Genomic DNA, 19,622 nt, shown 5'->3' with positions numbered 1-19,622 from the left:
CAAACGTATAAACAAGCAATGTTTTGGAAGAAGGGAAAAAATAGGGCCCGTTTGGACATACAATTAACATTTCTTTCTTCAAAATACCACTATTTGGTTATATGTTATTGTCAATTTTCACTTAACGTGAAATTGAGTTTTTAAATTTAAAAAACTCGATTTTCAAATAAATAATTTTTTTTTCCTCACAAAACTTCAACATTTTCTCAAATGAAATATATGTCCAAACGCAACTTCAATTTCCCAATACCTTTTATCAATTCAACTTCACAAACTACATTTCTTTCAAATATAACTAAAATTCATGTCTAAAGGTCTAATGCTTAATTCCACAAAAGGCTCTTCCATTATCTCTCTTCCTCTCTCAAAACCATTCATTGGAAACTTCCACCCAAAAGAATTTAAAATACAGAAAGGACCAATAAGATATCTAAAAAACGACAAAAACAAAGAATACACGGGGGCAGTTGACACGCACACACAAAAAAACTTCTTTTTTGTGCGGATTGTCCTTCATTTGGCGTGGCCTTTAATTTTTATCCTTCAAATCTGCCGTTTTTAAATTTTGCCCTTCGTCTAATATTTTGAGATTATGAATTTAAACTTTAGCTCAATAAAAAAAAAGAATTTCGCAAGATATAATTTCACGAGACAGAATTTTGCAGAAGCAAAATTAAATTTTGATTCAGACAAAATTTTACAAATCTATCTATGCAAATTTTATCTTAATTCTGCTTGAAGCGCAAAATTTTGAGGAGTAAAAATTAAAGACTACCGCCCGCGTAGGACAATCTTGCAAATTGCCCCAAAAAAGGAGCTGCCCCGATCCGACCCGACCCGGCTAATAATCCCAACGATCCAATTTCTCCTTTCCCAAATGGTACATATCTCCATTTTTTTTTTCAAAATTCATGATCCATTGATACCTTCGATCACAAGTTAAGCTCCAACAAATCCATCAATGGCGGCAGTAACAGTAGCCGCAGAATGGCAACTTCTCTACAATCGTTACTACCGTAAACCCGAACTTTACCAAATGCAATGGAAGCACGTTGACCTCACGCGAAACAAAGTCGCGTGCGCTCCATTCTCGGGTCCAATCGCCGTTATCCGTGACGATGCTAAAATCGTTCAGCTTTACGCGGAATCAGCTCTCCGTAAACTCCGTATCTTCAATTGCGCTGGAATTCAGATTTCTGAAACAGTTTGGAAGAATCCAGGTGGTAGATTAATTGGTATGCATTGGACTGATGATCAAATGCTAATTTGTATAACTCAAGATGGTACTGTTTATCGGTATAATGTTCATGCTGAAGCGATTGAGCCCAATTCTCAGCTTACCTTGGGAGTGGATTGTTTTACTCATAGTGTTGTTGAGTGTGTTTTTTGGGGAAATGGTGTTGTTTGTATCAATGAGGCGTTTCAGGTAAGGGACAATTACAAGTTTTATGTCTTTTTTTTTTTTTTTTTTTTGTGTGAAGATATTTATGCTACGTAGCCTGTAGTTTGAGTTTGTTACCTGATTTAGCTCATATTTGTGTATAAATACCTTTTATACAAGATTGATACTTTATGTATAATGCTTTCCCCCCTAGTATAATGTATAATAGTGTATAATGTTGTATAATAATATTGTATGTTGGGCTCGGTGGCGTAATACGGGCTTGTTACCTGATTTAGAGCCTGTTTGAATTGACTTATTTTAGGTGCTTTTAAGCCAGAATAGCAATTAAGCACTTTTTGTAGTGTTTGGGTAGATAAAAAGGTGCTGAAAGCACTCGTTTTAAAGCCAAAGATAACAAAAATACGTTATACAAGGTTGATACATTATGTTTAATGCTGCCCCCCCTCCTCCCCCAACACACACACACACACACACACAACAGGTATAATGTTGTATAATAATATTGTATATTGGGCTACGTGGCATAATAATTTATGTTGGGGTGTATGTTTTTGAAAATTTCCCGTTTCAGGTTTATTGTATACCTGATTTCAACAATCCGAAACCGATCAAACTAGCGGATACTGGTCTGGAGGATTTTCCTTTATGTATGGCTGTGATTGAGCCACAGTATACTATGTCTGGAAATGTGGAAGTATTAATGGGTGTTGCTGATCACGTGTTGTTGGTGGAAGAGGATGGTGTTCAGGAGGTTGGACTTGGAATTGGGCCTCTACAGAAAATGGTGGTTTCCCAAAATGGAAAGCTTTTGGCATCTTTTACACATGATGGGAGGCTTCTTGTTATGTCCACGGATTTCTCCAGCATCATTTTCGAGTATCCTTGTGAGGTTATCTCATTCCAATGCTCTTAACTACTGTTTCTGTATTTCTCTAAGTAAATTCTACTTGCTCTATATTATGAACTTCCTCCGTCTCAAGCTTCTTGAGTGTCAATTTGACTGATCTTCGGAGCATACCGAGTATAACTTCATATTTTAAAATTAAAATTTAGATATTTGAAAACTATATGGAAAGTACTATAAGGTAGGAATTATTCTTATATCAGTAATAACAACAACAACATACCTAGTGTCCCACAAGTGGGGTCTGGGGAGGGTAGGATGTACACATACCTCACCCGTACCTTTTGAGGGGTAGGCTGTTTCCGATAGACCCTCAGCTCAAAAGATCAGTTTCCGAAGCTCATTTAGTTTTGACCCTTGACAAGCAAAACAAGATAAAGTATTTTAGGGCGGAGGGAGTAAGTGCTAACTGGAGCAATTTTTGTTAAGTCTTACCACATTATTGCCTATACAGTTTTTCAAATAATATGCTGCTGTTGAATCTGTTTTGTTTCTTGTCACATGTAACTAATGATTTCTGGTTACTTAGTTGGAAATATCACATATGTATGCCACATTTTTTATTTTCATCATTCGGAATTTTTAGATCATGTGCATCGCTGAATCTGTCTTTACCAACTTATCCAAAAAAACACAGTGAATCTTTCCTTACCATGTTATTGCTTGTGTACTTCTAGTCAGCCCTACCCCCTGAGCAGCTAGCTTGGTGTGGAATGGACAGTGTACTACTCTACTGGGATGATATGCTTCTAATGGTGGGTCCTTATGGAGATCCTGTCCGCTATTTTTATGATGAATCAGTCCTCCTTATCCCTGAATGCGATGGGGTTAGAATACTCTCCAACATGAGTATGGAATTTCTTCATCGAGTTCCAGATTCAACAGTCTCCATATTTCAGATTGGTAGCACATTACCTGCAGCTCTGCTTTATGATGCCTTAGATCATTTTGACAGGCGGAGTGCCAAGGTAGGCTATATCTTCTGGTATTTGCTCTATGAAATGACAAAAATCCAACTTGCCTATTTCGATCTCCAAATATTACACTTAAATGAGGATAGTTAGAGTTGTTCGTTTGTGCATATGTGCATATATTTACATCTTTTAACAAATATATATCTACTTCTGCATCCAGACTTGCTTATAATTTCCTAAGAATACAAGTCTGGGATACGTATACTTAGGAAATTATAATTGATAATCCTGTTTGACAAGGATAGCAGAAAGAACGAAAAATGCTTAGCTATTATCTTTTCGATAAAGTCAATTTTGTCTACAAGTATATCAATTCCCACTATAAGTACATTACTATAATACATCATTTCCCACGTTCTCTACTGCCATTGCCTCCATCTTTATGCCTAACCAATGATGTATATTACATAAAATAAGTTTGTTGTTGCGGTTAAAGAAGTTGAGATTTAGATTTCTTGAGTAGTTGCAACAATTGTAATGATAAGGTATCTTTATCTTTGCTGAAATCCAATAATGAGGTGCTGTCATTTGTTTTTATACCTGATATTGGCGGGTACTTGCTTCTCCATCTCTGCTCTTTCTTATAGTGCAAGGATGTTGTCTGAATGCTATTTTTTCTATTAACTAATCAAATTCTAAAACTAGGTATTTTCAGCCGGAGTGTTTGTAACCATCCAAAGGCAGTGGTATGATAATGAGCTCTGGTTTATAATAGGCATTCAGATACGAATTATTAAAGACAAGATATCAACTTTTTTTGATAAGTGACTAGATGTCACATTACTCAAAACCTTTGATCTTCATTACATCTTGCTTACATTCCTTTTAGTGTAGTAGAAAGGAAAAGTCGACTAGGACGATGAGATGTAAGGAGGGTATCTACCTTTTTATTGGGTCATCTTTGGTGTTCTAAATTGGGAAATCATCCATCTAATGCTGGATGAAGATATATCTATTCATCTATAATTGATTGCTGTACACATTCTTTGTGTCATTGATGTTTAGAAAAACTTAAGTTTCTATTCTCAGTCCCTTTTCCTGAAAAAGGGATACAGTGTGTAAATGTTAGTTTCTGTTGTTTACCTTTTATGTAAAGGTGTATATATATAAGCCAGTGGATTTGAATTTAAACCTCAAGTTTCTCATTTTTTTTTTTGGACAAGTTTCTCATCATCAGAACGTTTTCCCTCTGTTCTAGAATGCTTTAGCTAGTGAAGTGTTTTTTGGAATTTGGATTTCGAAGACTGAGAGAAATAAATATTTAAACTTAAAAGGATTGGTAAACATAACCTTTGGCATGTCCTCTTTCTTTTGAATCAGCTCCTAAGGTTCTTCCTTTTAGTCTTTTTTTCCCTAGGAACACAAAAATCTGTAACTTCTTATGTCAGATGTGCATGCTTGTGTATACATCGTAGAGAAGAATTGTTTGAAGTTCAACTTTTGGGTGAATTCTAATCACCTAATCATTAACCAGGCCGATGAGAATCTGAGACTGATACGGTCTTCGCTGCCCGAGGCGGTTGAAGCATGTATTGATGCAGCAGGTCATGAATTTGATGTTTCACAACAACGTACGCTTTTAAGAGCAGCAAGCTACGGCCAAGCCTTTTGCAGGTTGGTCTATTGGCTTAATTGTAAATATGATATTCTAAAAGTTTCTATATTACTGTTTCCTGAGAAAACGAGAATTTCCATTTTACCTTTTGCTTCTGGTGTGCGTACATGTTCAAATACTAATGCTGTATATGTTGACAATAGCTGTCTAATGCTAGTTTCGTATGATCTGCCTCTTGGCTTATGTAGATATTTAGGTTCTTTCTGTGCCTGCGCTTTCTGTGCCTGCTTTGCCACAACCCCAGCTGCGGCATTCAGTTAATGTCATTGTACTCATAATTCCTCGCTCATAAGAGGAATCCAAGAATGAGGCATTTCTTTGCCATGGCGATTTACTTTCTTGCTGTTCTTTGTAAAACAAGTTAAGCAGTGATGGGAAAGTTGTTATAAACAAGCGATATGGGAACTTTCTAAATTGTATTAAACTGGTAATGTTGCTTTTCCTGTAATCTACACCCAGAGAGATACTAGTGAATGGGAAGTTTCTACATAATCTACTTTGTCTTTATTTACTGATCGTTCCTTCTTAAAAAAAAAGACATATGCATCTGGGCTAGAGTTTGTTGATGTCTCTTGAACATTAATGAATATTTGGCAGTTAAAAAGAGGCTTTCTTCCAAACCGAGCCCGGGCCCAGCCCACCGGCGGCCTTGAAAAAAAATTCACTCTCTCTCCCGGTCCAGTACGTTGGAACTACTTTGTTCGGCAGATCACAAATCTATGTGAACTGGGCTTGTTTTATATTTTATATAACATATCATGAATATATGCTGCTCAACACCTTCTTTTGGCCTTCGAAGCGGAGAGAAGTACAACCTAGGACCATTTTCTCATTAATGCTAGTTGAACCATCTCACTCTATTATCCGGGATTTTGGATCATGGGCTAGATAAGGGGGAGCCATATATACCAGCAATCTATATTGTGGAGCAGTGAATGCAATGACAGTGAGGGGATTGTATTCCATCTGTGAGGTGTGGGACTGTTGAAAAATCCACATGTTTCTGTTTTGGGTTCATGCGAGAGCAACAATGCCATCATAAGGTCTGTGTTTGATGCTTCGTCAGCCAAAATTCCTCAATGAAGCTTAAGGACTAATGTTTGAACCAAAGTGTGGAGACGACGCAACTAAGGAAAGGGATTTGTTTGTTTGTGCTTTGTTTTTTAATTCCTTTTTGGGATTACCATCTTTTTCTTCCTTTGGGTACAAGAGATGAAGGGTCAAGGGTCTGGAGGGGAAGGGGAATATAAGCTTGGAGTGTCAATTATGCGCTTGCCTACTTTAGGAACAATCACTAAACCTAAGGTCAGTTCTCAAGGGATTTGTTATCATGAGGAAGTTGCCAGAACTTTACTCTGTATGCAACTTGAATGCTAGTATACGTTACGTTAAAATGGATCAAACTAATGGAACAACGGGCCTTTTATTTGTTTTCTATAGATCTTCTCCGAACTTATGGAGCTGTTGGAAAATCGATCTTATCTAGAGATCATTCTATTCTGATTTCTTCTCTTGTTAATGATATCCAGTTGGCTTTGGCAGCCATTTTCAACGGGATTGCATTCAAGAGATGTGTAAAACCTTACGAGTCCTAAATGCTGTACGTCGCCCAGATATTGGCATTCCTCTCAGTATTCAGCAGTATAAGGTACTCCATACTTGTTTTAAGTGAAGTTGTGCCCTAAATTCATTCTGAACTTTCTGTATGTTTATTTTTTTTTCTTTTCTGACATTTCCTCCTGGCAGTTGCTTACACCTGCTGTTCTGATTGCTCGTCTTATTAATGCTCATCGCCACCTTCTTGCACTTCAAATATCAGAATATCTTAGTATGAATCAGGTATGCTTTCTTGCAAAAGTTCATATATCTATTAAACTTCTTTCTTTTAGATGTGGTCCAATTAAGAAGATACTTCCGCACCTTATTACTAATTCTATGATGAGTATAGACATGAGTTGCTCATATTCATAGCTTGTCACTTTATGTGCTTATCGAAATAACATGTCAGTTTACGTGACATGTTGGTTGTTCTCCAGAGACCATATAAGATGTCAATCTGTCATTAAATTGTATGTTGTGTGTGTAATGTACTGTCTTCTCTCAAATATATTGGATTTTTATGAGGCATTTCCCTCGACTTGTATCTTTGCATCAAATAAAACAGACTCAAAGTGTACTGCTACCATTCTCAAAAAAAAAAAAAAAAAAAAAAAAAGAGAGAGAGAGACTCAAAGTGAACTTCCTAAAGTTAAAGGGGAAGAGATGATGGATCCGGATGGATTCTGAAGTTTTACATGTTAGCGTATATTGTTTTCCTTATAAAAATGTTAGCTTATAGTTTTTTATTTGCACTTTTGTAGGAAGTTGTAGTCATGCACTGGGCATCTACAAAGATAACAGCATCGGCGGCAATCCCTGATGCTACTCTTCTAGAGATGTTACTTGATAAGGTTTGTGTTTGGAACAAGATGTTCAACATCAGTTATTGTATTGCAAAATCTCATGTAAATTTTTGGTATGCCAGCTGAAAATATGCAAGGGGATATCTTATGCTGCAGTTGCTGCTCATGCGGATAAGAATGGTCATCGGAAGTTAGCTGCCATGCTTGTTGAACATGAACCACGTTCATCTAAGCAGGTTCGTTAATTCTTTTGAATGCCCTGTGTCTTTCCATTAATATCTATTTATTTAAACTCTCTTTCATGTCTTCTAATGGAGTCTAGAACTTCTTATCTCTCAATGACACAAGTTGTCATCTAAGGGAACTTCTTTGTTCTTGGATGGCTTTTATCTGTCAATTCGATTTCTGTGACCAAAATTGGTTAGCTTTAGTTAGCTTATGGTGTACTAACTATGTTATTCCTTTAGGTTCCTCTCTTGCTAAGCATTGGAGAAGAGGATACTGCTCTAACGAAGGCAACTGAAAGTGGTGATACTGATCTGGTTTATCTTGTCCTCTTCCATATCTGGCAGAAGGTACATATAAAGACCGGTCTGGAGTGTATTTTCTTCTAAAATATATATATCCTAAACCTTTTTTTCTAAATGCCTAGTTAGTTCAGTTGTTATTAATAACCTCATCCTCTCTCTCTTTTTTTTTTTTTTTAAATTCCAGAGACCAGCTTTGGAGTTCTTTGGGACAATACAGGCCAGACCTCTAGCTCGTGACTTGTTTGTTAATTATGCACGGTATGAAAACTTTTAGTTTGTTCATCACTCCAAGAGCAGTTTGTTTAGCCTTCTGAACCCTGTTCTTTCTTCACAACCTTAAGGCATTACAAGCACGAATTTTTGAAGGACTTTTTCCTATCTACTGGGCAACTTCAGGTTGGTTTCTGCGAAACTACAACTTATTTTTCTTCTTTTTTTTTGAGAAGGAAAATAAAATTAAAAAAAGTTAGAACTTAATTTTAGAAATTTTGGTCCTCAATTTTAGAATTTTAGAACTGTTTATGCCATATTGAATCTCATCCTAGCGATATTGAATTTTGTTTCTGTGACGGTTTTGTTGTTCTGTTGGGGGTTTTGTGTATATGAAGGGATTAGTGTTTTTATTTTTTATTTTTTTATTTTTTATAATCTGTTGACCTTTTTCCGGGTTCTCCCTTACATTGATTTTATCGGGTACCATTTCACTCTTTTGTTCTCTGGAAATAAACAGAAGCGAATGATTTCGATATCAAGCACGTTTTATCATATTTATGTTCTTCAGCTCACATTGTTGCTCTTACCCCTCTGTTTATATATTTTAATAGATGGAATTTGGTAAAAGAATATTCTAGGACCTATTTACCAATAAAAATAATATGTTCGAAGAACTCTTTATCTATTTTCGGTTTTGCATATTGTTGCTCGTATCCCTCCATATATATTTCATAGTAGATGAAATTTGGTAAAAGAATATTCTAGGAACTATTTACCAATAATAATATTTGTAGGAATTCTTTATGAATTTTTCAATTTGCCTTCTAGTGTAGTGTCAATCTGAATCTGATCCTACTTCTGGAAGCCCGTTGTAATTGCTCTGTAATCCTGTCTGTACTATCTTATTTTGGCTTAAATTGTCAAGACATGTAAAATTTGCTGCTAAATGCTAGTATTATACCGTTCATGATGATTTTCTCTGCTTTCCCTCTATTCAGCTTTCTCTATCTGACGAAGTTTCAATCTTGTAGGATGTAGCTTTTCTGTTATGGAAAGAGTCATGGGAATTGTCTAAAAATCCAATGGCTAGCAAAGGATCTCCACTTCATGGTCCAAGAATAAAACTCATTGAGAAGGCCCAGCACCTTTTTGCAGAAACAAGGGAATATGTTTTTGAATCAAAAGCTGCTGAAGAGCATGCAAAATTGCTAAGGTGCCATTGCCTTCAGCCTTAGTTATTAAGTCATTGATTTGAAAATTTCAGCGGGACTCTTTCATTTTTCTTTTGCTTGCATACTTTTTCATTTTTTCTTCCTGCTTGTTGTCTTGAAGTGATGGTCCAATTGCTTCTGCAGAGTGATGCTGAATGTGCATCAGGCTTATATGTAGGCACCTGATAACATTTCTAACCAGCTAGAGAGGCCTTTCTCTCATATTAGTGTAGTGCGCTAGCTGCAGTAAAAAATGCGAAGCTAAACTTAGATGAGAGTTTCAGAATGGTTACTGCAACAAGTCAGAAAACAATCTTATCTTTAATATTATCCACTGTATGTGTACGTCATCTATGTGGTTCAGTTGATCCCTACTTTTCTTTGATATGAGGTGTAGTATGACTTCCCAAATTTATATGTAGTGATTTCTTTCCATAATTTCTATTTAAGGGACAATTTTTGCATATATTCGTAGAACTTAAGTCTACTTTATGTCAAGGTGCTAGAATGGTCTTTCTGGAATTCTACATAAACACCATAGTTTAGAGGTGACTTGCAATGGATCAGGAGATGATTTACATCCTCCCAAGTCTCATTAGGTGAGAAGCACCGACTAAAGTCTGTCTTTTCTTCCCACTTCATCCGAAAAAAAGTCTGTCTTTTCTTCCCAAGTTTTAGCAGCCAAGGATAGTACCCCCAGCTGTTATAGGATAATCATGTCATAGTCTTGTCCTTCTGCAACCTTTCTAGTTTATTCGATCTTTTTTTCCTTTCCTTTTCATAGTTTATGTGACATTTATGGTTTTTCTTCTTGTATTTTTTTTTTAGCAAGTGCATAAAAATCTAACTGCTCACTTTCTCAAAAATGTAAACTCAGAATGCATCTCCCTCCCTCTGCTATCTTCTGCCAGCCTGTCTCTCTTTCTGCTGCTTTTGATACTATTCTTTTCTGCTTAACTTCTATTTAAATGTTGTTATCTTGTCTTATCATTCATATATTGATATAGGATGCAACATGAGTTGGAGGTGACTACAAAACAGGCCATCTTTGTGGATTCAAGTATAAGTGATACAATTCGTACATGCATTGTGCTGGGGAACCATCGTGCTGCCGTGAAAGTCAAAACAGAATTTAAGGTCTGTACCATCTCTTTTGGCTCACAGTGATGATAAACTTCTATTTTCTCTGTTTTATTAGTGATTTCTGCATCCTTTTTAGGTATATGTGGGTTCAAAAAAGTAAATGTCGGTTCAACTTCCGGATTTATCCAATTTAGAGTCCCCTTAATTTTAATTTTCTTGGATGATTCAGGTATCCGAAAAGCGATGGTATTGGCTTAAAGTTTTTGCTCTGGCAACTAAAAGGGATTGGGATGCCTTGGAAAAGTTTTCAAAGGAGAAAAAGCCACCAATTGGTAAGTTCCGTTAGTCGTCTAACAGGAGGAAATCTGTGACTTTCCCTATTATTTCAATGAAATATCTCTAAATGCATTTTCCCCGTGATATTTGTATTATAAATTTATAATCGGGATATATTAATTTTCTCTTGATTGTTATGCTGGATTGTATTTAGGATACCAATGTTAGTTTAAGTCAAGTAGGTTTATTTTTGTTTTGCATTCCAAGGAGCAGGAAATTTGATTGAAAAGTTAGAACTTGAGTTAGAAAGTGTTGTATGTGATTCATTATGGGTATGACACCTGATATAGGGTTTCTGCAAGTGTGTCCTACACATTAATAGAGGTTTACTACAAACCTTAAGGTGTCTGCAGAAGTGGCTTTTATCCCTGCACAACTGCTGTATGTAATGCTGCCCCTTTTGATATCGTTAAATTATTTTCTTCTAACCCCTACTTCACTAGATTAGTTCTTGAGGCTGAAGAAGTTAATTAATCTCTGTTGAAGTTCATTAATTTCTGTAATCGGCTTCATTTAGAGTGACATTTAGTTAGTTTCAGCTACTCTTCCTCCTGAATTGCTTGATATGTTTTATCATGTATTTTGGTCAAACTAGATTTTGTTGTAGCCATGTTGAGCTAGCTTTCTTCTTTTGTCGACAAGTACAATGTGAAATGTAGTTCTTCTTCTTGTGACTGTGACTGAAAGGAGCACCTTGGAAATGTTCGTATACATTCCAAGCAAGTTCTTTTGTGACCATATACTATATGCTAATGAAGGGTAATGGATATCTTATAGTCTTCCCTTTTTCTCCTGTGTTTTTTTCCTAGGTTACCGCCCATTTGTCGAGGCATGTGTTGATGCAGATGAGAAAGGTGAAGCACTAAAGTATATACCAAAGCTGACTGATCCTCGGGAAAGAGCAGAGGTAAGTGTTGTATATGTTCTGATATTTCGACATTTGGTCTACAGACGTTTTGACATGGCACATAGTCCCACATAGTTTTAAGTTTTGAACTTTACCCACATGTGGTCACTATCCCAACTGAGATGATTTTGTTAACAAATGAATCTATTATAGAAAAGTAGTTACTCCCTTTTCGTCTGAAATGTTGTGTTTACCTTTAGCCAGAAGTACGCTAACAGCCTCGCCTATGCTTGTGAAATCTTGGGTACTTTTGCTAAAAAAAGTATTTTAGCCTTTTGCCTCAAATGCTCTGCGAAAGTCCAAAATGATTGTGCAAGAATACATTTATCGCTTTCTACAGAAACCCATAAAGACATACATATCTATAGGAAAGTAGCAAATGAAAATAAAGAGAATGGAAAAAAGGGGAATCACTTTCTTCAATGTAGTACTTTTGTCCCCAGCAACAACAAAGTTACAGTGGGGTTTCTAGCAGGCACATGTCACTAGTTCGAATCCTGACTTGTGAACCAGGCCTGGTATTTAAGTAGGGAAGAGTAGAGGGACTCACCCATTACCGCCTTAATTTTAGAGTTGGAAACAACAGATTTCTTGGTTAAAAATAAAGAGAAGCTACTTTTTGTCTGTTTATTGCAAGAAGCAAGTAGGCGACAGACTTTGGATATCAGAATAGGTTTAACGATAATGAAGGAATAATTTCCCATTCACTCTTTAACATAATATTCCAGATCACGGCATGGTTAATTTGAGTCCATGTAGTATGCATTTCCCCAAAAGGAAAAGAAGAAGAATGAACTGATGCTGAAGGATCATAAGGCGTTGGATTGCATAATGAACAGTAAATGTGTATTTGTTGCATCAATAAAAGTGATATCTTGCTTATGAGGTCGGTGAACCATTAACAGGCTTATGCTCGAATTGGAATGGCTAAGGAGGCTGCTGATGCTGCTACGCAGGCTAAAGATAACGAATTACTTGGGAGGTTGAAGCAAACATTTTCTCAAAATTCAGCTGCTTCATCCATTTTTGACACACTGCGAGACCGGTTATCCTTCCCAAGTGTTTCTTGATGCCGGTCGTCTCTTTGCTTCGTTTGGTGTGAATCCTCCTGTTGTTAAGAGTCTTCTAAATTAGCATTGGCTAAGGATTGATAGCATTGGGGTGATGCTGTACCACAGCAGGATAAAAGAAGCCTTTGGAACACATCTGCTGCATGTCCTCTCTACTAACCTGTTTTTCTCTATGTATCCGTGGCATTTGAGGTTGTGGAAGCATTTGAAACCAGCAATGATTCCTCGTGTTGATCTACATCCTGTAAATAGCTTGGCTGGAAACGATATATGAAAGCATGTGCTGATGTTTCTCCCTGAATTGGTAATAGAATTCATGTGAGCTCTTAACATTTCCATGGTTTACGTTTTCCATTTCTATGTGAATGAGTGATGAATTATCCACGGCGACTGTTTGAAAATAAACTGTCTCTACAAGCTCGCTGGTAATGTTGCTTGTTTTTCCAGCTTGTTTGGATTGTTTCTCTCCTGTGTACATCACGGGATACTTTGCTGGTTCGTATAACTGGTGGGAGATCTTGGGAATTCTGGACACTTAATAGTGACGTGCTATTTAAATCTAATATTTTCATGTGATTGATACTGGGGATACAATATATTGTGCTTGTGTACCTGTATGGAACGATTTAATGAGCATCTAATGTCTGTTTTACTTGGTGTATTTTGACACTTCGTTTCATGTAAATTTAGTTCCTAGTCCAACTTAATACGAGTTCTTTTAAGTTCTTTGCATGTTAGGTTGCATCGCGTATGCGAAGCACTTGAAATATGTATGCTGCAAGTACCGGAGCAAGACCAAGGTTGATGATAAATTGAACTTTGGCCTTTGCCATAGGAAAAACACGTGTTAATTATCATACAAAAACAAGATTTTACCCGCAAGGGTGACTAAGTTGGTTGAGCATGGGGCTTTCACAATGGAGGTTTCAGGTTCAAAATCCCTTGCCTACTATGGCACGAGATTTGCCTTCTGGGTCGAGCTCGTCGCACGGGCCTTGCCTAGTGCGGTTACCTCTTATGTGTGGTTTGCGAGCTATTGCACAAGAGTTGGTTTTACCCTGTGCTCACCCGAAGAGTAACGGTTGCGGGTTCCCATGTCATCCATGTCATTAAAAAAAAAGAAGAAGATTTTATAGATGATAACACTTATATTCAATTCTGTAGTAACCATCTTAAATTATCAGAAATAACTTAGATAATTTGCTTTTCAAATCTAGGCAGCAAACTGCTACTCTAGAAAGTACGAAATATTGTGGTTGGGGTGTAGGGGTGGGGACAAGCGTACTATATCTTTGTTCAATCTATCTCCATATCTGACTTTTACTATTTCAAAATTAGAGATAATTTTGCTTTGCAATAGTCCAGATTTATTCTTGTCCTCAACATTCATTAAAAATGTGTGTACCATTTGTAGGTTCAACATTCCACTAATTTTTTCTTCTCCACTCAGCAGAACCAATTAAAATCGAACTTCGAGTTTTACTGGTTTGACCTCAAGCTTTTACTAGTGAATAAGTTTTGGTTTATCTTTTGAAGAAGTCAAATATGTTAGCTGTCAATTTTACGTGTGATCCCTAGAGCTGTTAAAACGAGTCAGCCTAGCCCAAGCCTCGCGGGCCAAGAATTTTGATGGGCCGGGCTGGCCCTTCATTTAAATGGGCCTTGAAATGGCTAGCCCAACCCAACCCTACAAGGGCTGTGGGCCGAGGCAGGCTAACTCTTCATTTTTTTTTCTATATTTTTTTATAAGATTTTTTTTTATCAATTTAAATTCTAACGTATAAGTATGCCTGTTAACATTTCTAACATATGATTATATGACAGTACATAATTCTACGACAACTTATAGCATATGCAACACCTTTACATTGTTAAGCACATTTTAACCCGTTTGTGATAAAATTACCTTAATTAACATGTCCATCTTCGTCTACAGTCATATGCAAATTTATTTATTTAAACATTATCAAATAACTACATTTCAAAAATTAATTATCAAAAATTAATTAGTACTATTTAAATTCGCTTAAAATATTACCGCTTTGAATTTGGTGTTCAACAACTAATTCGAGTAACAAATTTTGAGAATTTCATGATGGATGCAATTTTTATACGTGGTGAGTGAAAATTTTAGTATTAGAGTATACTTGATGATTAGGAATTTAGTATTAGGGTATACTAAGGCAAACAAAGAAAATCACCACTTCAAAGGAAATTGATAAGCAAGAATATATTGATATCTAATTTGTGGCTCTCTTTACCTATTAGTCGGTTCAGAAGAAACAACAATAACATATCCAGAGAAATTTCATAAATGGGGTCTGGAATCCAATGTACGCGAACCTTACTTCTACCTTATGTGAGGTTGAGAGACCCTCGACTTTAGAAAAGCAATTTTAAAAACAGATTTTGACAAATACAAAAGTAAAAGTTAATGTGAAAATACTGACAGCAAAAATAGTAAAGATAACCCAAGTAAATGAAACAACAGTAGTAATACGTACGATTGGAGAATAAGATAATAATAAAACAATAATAATGATTACTGATAAGTAGAAGAGGGAACAAACAAGGTATTCTAAGCTAGAACCATGCTTTCCCGTAGGAAAGAGAAAATCACTCGACAATATACTAACCCTCTACTCTAATCCTCGGCCATTATGCTTTCCTATCTAGGGTCATGTCCTCGCCTCTCTCCAATTCCTCATCGGTGTAATATCTACCTCTCCTTAGAGCTATCACTGCCAACCTTTCGCACTTCCTCACGGGGACATCTATGCTCCTCCTGTTTACATATCCGAACCATCTCAGTCTCGCTTCTCTCATCTTCTCCGCCGTGGAGGCCACTTCCACCTTGCCTCGTATATCCTCGTTTCTAATTTTGTCTCTTCTAGTATGCCTGCACATCCATCTATCTTGTCTCTTCTAGTATGCCTGCACATCCATCTAAGCATCCTTCATGTGAATTCTTGAAGCCAACAGGTTCCAGATAGAACTATATTACTCCTTATTTAAAAAATAATTAACCTTAAACTTTTCATTTTGTTCTTAACAACATACTTTTATTGTTGCAAAATTTTATGTCATACTTAAGATCACAAGTTATAATATACTTTTTCTAATTTCATCCCCAATTTTTCGCGACCCAAGCCCATGCACATATTGTCCGATCCTTTTTGAGTTTAATCCCACACGAATTTGTCTTTCGAGCTACATTACATCGAGTTCCAAAAGCGTGACTTACAAAGTTATTTACTTTTCTCTTCCATTTCGTGTGAGATTCATTTAAGGTGTCACGTGCATATCATCTTCAGAAGCTTTCCAGTCCCGCTTGTCCCATGCATCATCGTCAATCCCAGTCTGTCAGGAGTATCACACAGTTAAACATCACCGCATAACCTCAAAGACTTACAAAGGAAGCAAAGAGTTTCCTCAAAGACTTCCAAAGGAAGTAAAGAGTTTCCTCAAAGATTTCTAAAGGAAGCAAAGAGTTTACTGAGTCGAAGTATGAACAAGATGAGTTAGGGGGAGCCAACAAACTTGTATCACCATCTATGTATTATAGCACACCTCGAAGCTGACTAGACCAACTATCAGTTGTTCTCTTTTCCCACCTGAAAAAGTGACATAGGTGCGTTTAAGTGTTTTAATACAGAGACAGTGATTCAGGTAGAAAAATGGAACAACTGAAATTGGGTGTAAAACTCGCAAAAAAAATAATAGTTCAGGTGTGTTTTTGACGATTAATACATAAAATAGTGATTAAGGTAGAAAAATTGTAACACCCCGTAAACTTGAACTAGGTGTGAATATGTAAAAATCTAGTGTTAAGATGATATTTTATCTATATGAATCCATTCTTGATGAATTCGGGTGGAAGATGATCGTTTTGAAGTCAAACCAACTAGTGAAGTTCTTAAGGGCTCTTAAATTCGCCTAAGTTTTGATAGTTCTGTCTTCTAGGCGATTTTCATGAAAATGTGTTGCGAATTTGAAAAAACTTTCTTGTTGAAATTGTAGATCTTTGAAATAGCTTTCCAACGGTAGGTCGCCCAGCCCAAACAAAGCTGCGTACAAAAAGTTATGCCCGTTTTACTGAAGCCTGTCTTCGCTGGAAATTTTGCCTGTGTTACGGTGAGACGTTACGGACTGTAACACGTGTTACGGGCCGTAACATGAACCGTAACGTCTTAAAAATTTCCAGAAAATCTCTGAAAATTTCCACTAAGGGACGGTCCAAAGGACGGTCCGTAACACGAAGGACGGTCCGTCCTTTAGAGGCGTCCTTTGGGCCCGTTTTTACCAGAAAAATATAAATAAGACCCTTGTTTTGTTTATTCCTCCACTTACTAAACAACCCTAAGGACGAAAATCATTCCCCCAAGTCTTCAAATCAAAGGTAAGGGCATCCTTAACATTACTAAATCATTCTAACATCAAACCCATGATTCTTAACATGATTTTGTGACCAAAACCTAGGGTTTGCAACATAAGTCTTCCCAAAGTGATTCAAGCTAGGGTTTGGGTGTTCTTCATTAGAAAAGTGATTTGTTAAACCTTGTTTAACAAATTAAGGTATGTCTCCCTTTTAAAAACCTTATTTTGGATGTATGTCTATTTTGGAAACCCTTTTGACTATGAAGGTAATTTGTATGTCTCTTTTGAAAATCCTTTTTAACTATGAAGGTGATTTGTATGTCTCTCTTTTATAAACCTTATTATGGATATGTGTCTTTTTCTCGAAAGTTCTTTATTGAATAAAAAGGGTGAACGTTTCATACAAAACTCTAATGATAAAAAGGGCAAACTCTCTTGAAAGATCGATTCTTTATAAAAGCATGTTTTGAATGATATGATGAATTAGTTTTACGCTCTTGAAATCTATTATAGGTTTGATTAATGGTTAATGTGTTTGAGGGGACAAACCCACATTAAACCTAGATTGTAACAAACCCTACATATGTATGTGATATTATGAATGTTTTCCTCTATAGGAGATGCTTAATAATGATGGTTAAGGGTTGGTAATGATATTCTCATTGATGAATTAGGACGTGGAATCTTTCGTAAAGAAGTTATACGTTTTCAAAACATTCTTTGAAATGATTTATCTTTACGATATGGCATAATGAACCTTAATGGTAAATGGTGATGTGATTACCTTGGGATGAATTGTAATTCGGCTTTTAGGCTAAGAACTCTGTGGATGTGATTTTGCCTAGCCATTCGGGAGGATGAGTGGTCATCGGGGATTTCACATTCCGGTGTGCTTACGCCTAGCCATTCGGGAGGATGAGTGGTCACCGGGGTTTTCATATTCCGGTGTGCTTACGCCTAGCCATTAAGGAGGATGAGTGGTCACCGAGGACTTCATATTCCGGTGTATATATGCCTAGCTACTCGGGAGGAAGGGTAGTCACTATGGATCCTAGTGTGGTAATTGCCTAGCCATTCGGGAGGAGGAGTGGCCACTACCGGGTTCGCTACCCGGGGTGTGATTCAAGCCTAGCTATTCGATGGGAAGGATAGCCACCGCTGGGTTCGCTACCTGGGGTGTGATGTATGCCTAGCTATTTGGGAGGAAGGATAGCCACCGAGAATTATATGTTCCGGTGTGGTGCGCTATGCGCGATATGATTGATTCTTGGGCCTGTATTGGCGTGTGTGATATTCTTATTCTCTCATGGAACTGTTGTTGACAATCATGATCAATTTGAAAGGCATAATTGAAAGTTATAAATTGACAAAAGGCTTTGTAATCGGTTTTGATAATTCTTATTGAGATACATATGCTGAATACCTGTTTTTATATCGATTAATGGCTTTGTAAACTGTTTAACAAATGATATTAAGAATCACAAAGTGGAATGACTGTTTTTTTTTTATACTATCCTTTCAGACATGGTATAAATAGACAAATTTATACCTTCTACCAAACATGGTATAAAAATTAGTGATGGGATATCCCAGCTTATACCTTCTACCAAACGACCCCTTAGTATCCACATCGATGGTGGATGTGGCAATTTGTATTCTTATATGATCTTGTGCAATTGTCACATCGTGAGTTGGTTTTTGGGATTAGTTAAATTAAAGCTCCTTACTTATTGACGTTGGGCACACATATTATGGTATCCACGCTCTTGTTGTCAAGCCTGAGTGTGTGGGGAAGGAGGGCATATGTTAGTATCTCACATCAGTGGTGGATGTGGCAATTTGTCTATTTATATAATATTGGGCAATCATAACCTTTTGAGATAATTTTTTGCAGTTGAATTAGGTTCAAAGATCATTTCTTTTCACTAATTAGTCACAATTTGTTACTCATATAAGAGATTAACTGTAGTTTCGAAGACAACATGTGTTCAATAAAATGGTATGTGTATATAAATCGATCCAAAAAGTAACCATTATTTTGGACCCTTAGAAGAAGTTTGTTCTGATTTTGCGTCTCCTACTTTTCCACATTGCAATATGAACGGCTCTTCCAATTTCCTGAGGATTGCTTGGAAGATGACTTGTTAATATTTTATGTCCTTTACGAAAATGGCAAATTGACTTATTGACTTTTCAGGACCCCACAAAATTTAGAAAAAATCTTATATCCTCCGTTTCAATTTATGTGAAACTATTTTTTTAGGTGGTATAAAAAGAATGAAATTTTTTATATTTCGAAACAATTTATTTATATGTAATAATTTATAGCCACACAAAATACATGTGTCATATTTTATACCACATGTTAATTTTTTTTTTGTATCTTAAATTCTGTATTCAGTCAAATAAGTTTACGTAAATTGAAATGGATGATGTATATGGATCATACCACAATAATTGAGTCATCTTCATGACGTATAGAGGTTGGTGGATGACTAATAAATCATTCCTCTTCAATACGCGTTATAGGAAGAAAAAAAAAAAATTAGCACTCGAGTAGATGCCTATGAATAGTCAAGAATGTACAAGTCTTTC

General features: G+C 36.4%; 1 protein-coding gene across 1 annotated transcript; it reads left to right on the top strand.

The window, feature by feature from the left end:
- Positions 1-799: 799 nt before the first annotated feature.
- On the top strand, positions 800-13,319 carry LOC132616671 (protein VACUOLELESS1). Its single transcript, XM_060331240.1, has 16 exons — positions 800-1,426; positions 1,977-2,294; positions 2,987-3,277; positions 4,758-4,897; positions 6,441-6,546; positions 6,645-6,737; positions 7,259-7,348; positions 7,423-7,536; positions 7,768-7,875; positions 8,015-8,088; positions 8,172-8,226; positions 9,075-9,256; positions 10,262-10,391; positions 10,567-10,669; positions 11,483-11,580; positions 12,486-13,319. The coding sequence occupies exons 1-16, from the start codon at positions 962-964 to the stop codon at positions 12,648-12,650; spliced, it is 2,532 nt and encodes an 843-aa protein (XP_060187223.1). The 5' UTR covers positions 800-961; the 3' UTR covers positions 12,651-13,319.
- The last annotated feature ends 6,303 nt before the right edge of the window (positions 13,320-19,622 follow it).

Source organism: Lycium barbarum, chromosome 11, assembly GCF_019175385.1.
Source record: "Lycium barbarum isolate Lr01 chromosome 11, ASM1917538v2, whole genome shotgun sequence".
Taxonomy (NCBI): Eukaryota; Viridiplantae; Streptophyta; class Magnoliopsida; order Solanales; family Solanaceae; genus Lycium; species Lycium barbarum.
The sequence above is the reverse complement of the archived record's forward strand: the minus strand, read 5'-3'. Positions and strand labels throughout refer to the sequence as shown.